General features: G+C 38.4%; 1 protein-coding gene across 2 annotated transcripts; it reads right to left on the bottom strand.

The window, feature by feature from the left end:
- Window positions 1–1,460: 1,460 nt before the first annotated feature.
- On the bottom strand, window positions 1,461–5,578 carry LOC137634616 (uncharacterized). Of its 2 annotated transcripts, none has more exons than XM_068367080.1 (2): window positions 2,928–5,578; window positions 1,461–2,469 (listed from the first exon to the last, which is right to left on the bottom strand). In XM_068367080.1, exons 1-2 carry the CDS (start codon window positions 5,569–5,571, stop codon window positions 2,114–2,116), a joined length of 3,000 nt encoding a protein of 999 aa, XP_068223181.1. In that variant the 5' UTR covers window positions 5,572–5,578; the 3' UTR covers window positions 1,461–2,113. The 2 variants fall into 2 exon arrangements, with proteins under 2 accessions (XP_068223181.1, XP_068223182.1); XM_068367081.1 differs by having other exon boundaries at window positions 2,361–2,469; window positions 2,843–5,578.
- Between the last annotated feature and the right edge of the window lie 560 nt (window positions 5,579–6,138).

The following is a 6,138-nucleotide window of genomic DNA, read 5'->3' as shown; positions in this document are numbered from 1 at the left end:
TGCTTCATTGTGCTTGTAAACGGTAAGTGATCTTCTCAAGTTACAATGCTATCTTTCACTGCAAGTAGGGGCTTTCTCGACTCGAGAGAGAGAGAGAGAGAGAGAGAGAGAGAGAGAGAGAGAGAGAGAGAGAGAGAGAGAGAGAGAGAGAGAGAGAGAAACCTTACTGGTGAAAAGTCGTATCTGACATGCCTTCGTATTCATGCAGGATGGAAGGCGGTCACTTCAGCTCTCATCTAATACTCTGCGTCTTAGGTGACGCTGTCTGAAATATATTTATTTTTGAGAACTTTGTCTATAGCGTATTCTGCATATATATTTTTCTAAAAGATAATATGCGTCTTAGAAAATACTTGTTTGAGATTTCATTTACGTTCAGATAAAACTATCTAAATCATGTTTGTTTTTAAAATGTAACTTTAATATATAATTAGCGTCTGTTTCCGACCAGTATATACTGTATATTTATAGGGTGCCTATAAAATTACTTAACAATTCAGAATATTTTTTACACAAGCAAATGAACAGCCAAATATGGGGAAATTATTATAAAATAAATAGTATAGATTGAAGTGTTTTAATATATTTGATATACATCTATATTAGCACCTTTATTTGCACGAAACATATTCGATTTCTTGCCATGCTCGTTGTAGCATAGACTCATCAAAGGTGGTAATTACATCATTGACATTTTGAGTGAGATTAGAGGTATCCTGTATCTATGTTCGATACGTGGTATCTTTAAAATAACCCAATAGAAAAAAGTCCTGTGGAGAGATATCTGGTGAACGAAGTGGATAGAGAATTGAGCCATCCCTTATAATCCACTGGTCTGGAAAGGTTTGATTTAGGAACCCCCCGTGTGCTGGTTCATCATATTTCTGGAAAATAATGGTTGGTGAAAGTCATTTAGTTATACTGCCACATATCCACCCGAGGTAAACAACTGAAATATTTTATTTCTTGTTGAACAATAGTGACCAATGATTCGATTGCACATAACACACCACACATTCACCTTTGGACTATCTCTGAAATTCTGCTGTCACATGGGAATTATCTAATCCTCAGATTATAACATTATGAGTGGTCAGTTTCCCTGGAACAGGACAGATAGCATCATCACTAAAACGAACTCGGTTGAGGAACGTTTTATCCACAGAAATTCGTTCAAGCATGTTAACTGGAAACTCTTTTAGTCTTGGTTTATGATGATGGTTTGGCTCGAGTGCCTGTAAAAATTGCACTCTGTAGGCGTACAATCGCAAGTTCTTGCTTAGGAATTTGTGCACTGTTGAACATGGTAGCTGGAAGTATCGGGCCGCAGTACGGATGGACTAAGTAGCGGAATGATCAAAGGCCTGTTTTACACGATCGAGGTCTTAAGAAGTTCATTGTGTTCCATTCGATCCTTTATCCAAAACTGTACCTGTTTTTATTATATATATTGTGACGACTTTATGGCCAAGGTTCAGAGAATAATAAATTCCATAGGTCACATAAAATAATTAATGAAAGGTTTAATTTCAAAACAGAACAAAATTTAACACTTTAATAATGAAACAGTTTACATAATTACGTTAATCTCTTTCTTACCGAAATAAACCAGAAAACACTCAAACAATCCTGCACCGCACAAATAACAAAATCAATAACCTTAATATACTAAATTTCAAATATAAAACACGTTACCAATTCCACTAAGGTTCACTCAAGACTTATATTAAAGAACATTAATACATTACAAAAACCGAGGAATAAGAAGACAGCTACTCCAATAGGACACTTATCACAGTAGAGGACCAGGTGAGACTAAATATGCATGAAATAAGTGGTCCGAAGAAAACTGAAAAGAAGGCGGGGAAAACAAAGCACTCTGAAAACGGGATAACTAAAGACACAGCCAAGGATGTTAAAAACAGGTACAGGAAAGAACTGTATACATTCCCACAATAAAAGAAGATTACAACTATATACATAATTAAGATGCCAATCTGGCAGATGGGTGACACCTCCCCCTTAGAAGACGAGCCCAACAGAGTGGCTCGTAGAAAAAGAGGCCAATGAGGAGAGTCTGACGATACTCTAGACTGGAGAAGGAGGTATCATGTTAAGGAGGCAGTCGCGATAAGGCATCTGCCATGATGTTCTCTGTTCCCTTGATGTGGCGGATCTGTAAAGGGAACTTCTGCAGATAAATGGACCAGCGTAGTAGACGTTGGTTGTGGGACTTCATCTTATCGAGGAAGGTCAAGGGGTTGTGGTCGGTGAAGACTAGTACCTCAGCAGCACCTAGTAAGTAGCATTCATATTTTTGCAGGGCGAGTACCAAATCAAGTGCTTCCTTCTCAATGGTGCTGTAGGACTTCTGGTGATGCTTGAACTTAGTGGAGGTGTAGCTGACTGGGTGAAGTATACCATCTGACTCTTGGAGTAGCACCCCTCCAGCTCCCGCATCGCTAGCATCTATTTGAAGGATAAAAGGCTTTTTAAAATCGGGGGATTTAAGAACAGGGTTGTTTATCAGAAACAGCTTTAAGGCTTCGAAAGAGGATTGACATTCTTCATTCCAACTGAATTTAACTTTGGTACTGGTTAGGGATGTTAAAGGGGCAGCAACTGAAGAGAAGTTCTTGCAAAATCTCCTGTAGTATGAGGCTAACCCTAAGAATCTTTGTAAGGACTTTCTGGTGGTTGGAACAGGGTACTCTAGAACAGCTTCTACATGGCAGTTTTTGGTCTAACATTACCATCCCCAACAATGTGGCCTAAGTAGGTAACAGTAGCTTTACAAAAGACAGATTTTTTAAGATTTATGGTTAATCCAGCCTCTTCTAACCTACGGAACAAACACTTGAGCCTATTCCCATGATCTTCCCAAGTCTGTCCAGTGACTACTATATCATCAAGGTAACAATAAACACCTTCCAAATCTTGGATGATGAAGTTTACAAGGCGCTGAAAGGTAGATGGGGCGTTGGTAAGGCCAAAAGGCATGACCTCGTACTGAAAAAGTCCAAAGGGTGTAATGAAAGCAGATATTAACTTAGCTTTTTCAGTTAATCCTACCTGATAATAGCCCTTTAAGAGGTCTATCTTCGTTACGAACTTTGCTTGTCCTACTGAATCAATTAAATCATCAATGAGTGGCAAAGGGTAGGAATCTTTAATGGTAACATTGTTAATCTTTCTATAGTCTGTACAAAATCTGTAGCTACCGTCCTCTTTTGGAATTAGGATGCAAGGTGAAGCCCATGGCGATTTACTCGGTCTTGCTAGACCATGCCGGAGAAGATATTCGACTTCCTCCTTCATTTTGCTCTTCTTCTCAGGACCCACACGATAGGACTGCTGACGAATGGGTGCTGTACCAGGAACCAGCTCGATGTCATGAAGCAGCAAATCACTTTTCCTGGGAAAATCATTAAAGAGAGTTGAATGGCTAGAGATTACATTCTTTAAGTCTTGCGACTGCCAAGGAGAGAGGTGGTTCAGGAATAGATCCAGGTTATTTAGAACCTCAGTATTGGTTTGTGGCATGGAGGAAGCAATAAGGTCTTCCAATGAATTATCCTCTCCTGGAGTCTCTACCTTAAAATTAAGATTAACAACCGTCTCACTGGAACCATTTCCAGTTTCCCTAGAGTGATAAGCCTTAAGTAAATTAACATGAATGATCTGAGTGAGTTTTCTACGATCTGGAGTTTTGATAATGTAGGTATTATTGTTAACATTTTTTATGATGGGATAGGGCCCACAAAACTTAGCTTTAAGAGGGGAACCAGGGACAGGAAGGTAGGCTAACACAAGGTCATTAGGTTTAAATTTTCTGACTTTACAAGCTTTGTCATAGTTTCTCTTCATTAAGATTTGTTGACCCCTTAATTTCTCCCCAGCAATTTTCCTAACCTGCATTAATGTGCTTTTAAGTTTATTCATATATTGTTGAATGGTTTGGCTAGACTCAGAAGGAGTGTTCAACCATTCCTCTTTAATTACTGAAAGCGGTCCTCTAACTGACCTCCCAAACAACATCTCGTAGGGTGAAAAACCAAGGGACTCATGGGGAACTTCCCTGATAGCAAACAGAAGGAAATCAATGCCCTCATCCCACTCAAGTTGACTCTCAACACAAAATTTCCTAAGCATACTCTTAAAAGTTTGATGCCAACGCTCAAGGGCACCCTGAGACTCTGGGTGATAGGCAGCAGACAAAGTTTGTTTAATATTTAGTTCTTTAAGTACCTGGGCAAAAAGGTCACTGGTGAAATTCGAACCTCTATCACTTTGTATTTCCTTTGGGATACCAAAATTTGTGAAAACTTTCAGTAAAGAATTAGCAATGTTCTTAGCAGAAATGTTACGAAGAGGGATGGCAATAGGATATCGGGTCGTAGGACATATTAAAGTGGGCAAGTATTTATTACCTTTCTTGGTTTTTGGTAAAGGACCAACGTTATCTATAATTATCTTACTAAAAGGTTCATCAGGGACTAAGATCGGTTGTAAAGGTGCCTTGGGTATTACCTGGTTCGGTTTTCCTGATATCTGACATACATGACAAGTGCGAACAAATTCTGCTACATCTTTTTTCATATTAGGCCAATAGAAACTATTCAAAATCTTACAATACGTCTTATGAATTCCTAAATGTCCTCCATAGGCATCATGAGCTATTTCCATTACAGAATTCCTAACAGAAAGAAGCAGCACAATTTGTCGCTTTTCGCTCCATGTGTCTTCACTAGATCTCTTAGGGGAACGGTAAAACCTCATTAACAAATCAGATTCAAAGTAAAAACATGGGGATTTGCTAATCTCACTTCTAGAAACTGCTTGGTCATGAAGCTTACTTAAAGTGTTATCGTGCTTCTGAGCTTTAATAAGGTTATCTCTACTCATAACATTTCGTGCTTCAAAATTTACAGAAGTGACTTTAGATTCATCCGAACTAGATTTCTGGCTACGAGTGACAACACAGGAAGGATTTACAGAGCAATCAGGATCAGGTTCAATGTTTACACCTACAGGTTTTTCCATTACAATGACGTTGGGAACTACCAAACGTCCTGCAAGGTCATTAGCCAATAATAAAGTTACACCTTTTACTGGAAATTCAATATCTCTTATGCCTACCAGCACATTACCCTTCTTTATAGGACAATCAAGATGAACATTAGCAAGGGGAACTTTAGATATTTGTGAAAGGTCTTTCACGAGAACATGTTCATTAGTTACGTTAGCTTCAATATTAGGGAGAGCATTTCTCAATAGTAAACTTTGCGAAGCACCCGTGTCCCGAAGTATCCTGACTTTATATTTATCCCCATCAGAGTTCAAAGCTACAGTTCCATCAAAAGTAAAATCATCAAATAGATTTACAGGCTTTTCAGAATGGATATGGGAGACAGGCTTAATCTGACCATCCGTTTTACCTTTAAAGTTAAGAAAAGGGTTAAATGGGTTCCGAAAAGGCAAAGAAGTTTTACATTTAGGATCTGGACAGTTTTTAATTGTGTGACCGTCTTTCTTACAATAACTACAACGAACATTAGACGCTTTTGCCATATCAGTCAGAGTTTCAGAGTTTTTAGCTGGAAATGGTTTTACATTCTGGTCGGTTCTCTTACTGTTGCTAAATTTATGTATTAAAGAGTAAGTGTCTGCTAGAGAAGCTGCCTTTAACAAGTCTTTTCTTCCCTATCCTCTAAATACATCATAATGTTCAAAGGAAGCTTTCGTTTAAACTCTTCAAGTACAACCAAATTCTCTAATTCAGCAAAAGTATTTACTGCAGCAGATTTTACCCATTTCCTAAACTCCCTTAATTTCTCCGAAGCGAATTCTACATAGGTTTGAGTTGTGAACTTAGTTTTGTTACGAAAGGTCTGACGATATCCCTCGACAGAGATTGAAAACGCATCCAAAATTGCTTGTTTAACATTCTGGTAATCTGTCGTATTTTCGAGATGTCTACAAACTTTCGCAGCTTTCCCAGTTAATTTCGGCCTTAATAGCCAAACCCACTGTTCGCGTGGCCAATCCAAATGCAAGGCAGTCTCTTCAAAAGTCTTAAAATAATCTTCAGGATCATAATCTGTAAATGTGGGAACCAATTTAATGTTTTTTGCTAAA

The sequence above is a fragment of the Palaemon carinicauda genome, chromosome 45 (genome assembly GCF_036898095.1).
Source record: "Palaemon carinicauda isolate YSFRI2023 chromosome 45, ASM3689809v2, whole genome shotgun sequence".
Lineage (NCBI taxonomy): Eukaryota > Metazoa > Arthropoda > Malacostraca > Decapoda > Palaemonidae > Palaemon > Palaemon carinicauda.
The sequence above is the reverse complement of the archived record's forward strand: the minus strand, read 5'-3'. Positions and strand labels throughout refer to the sequence as shown.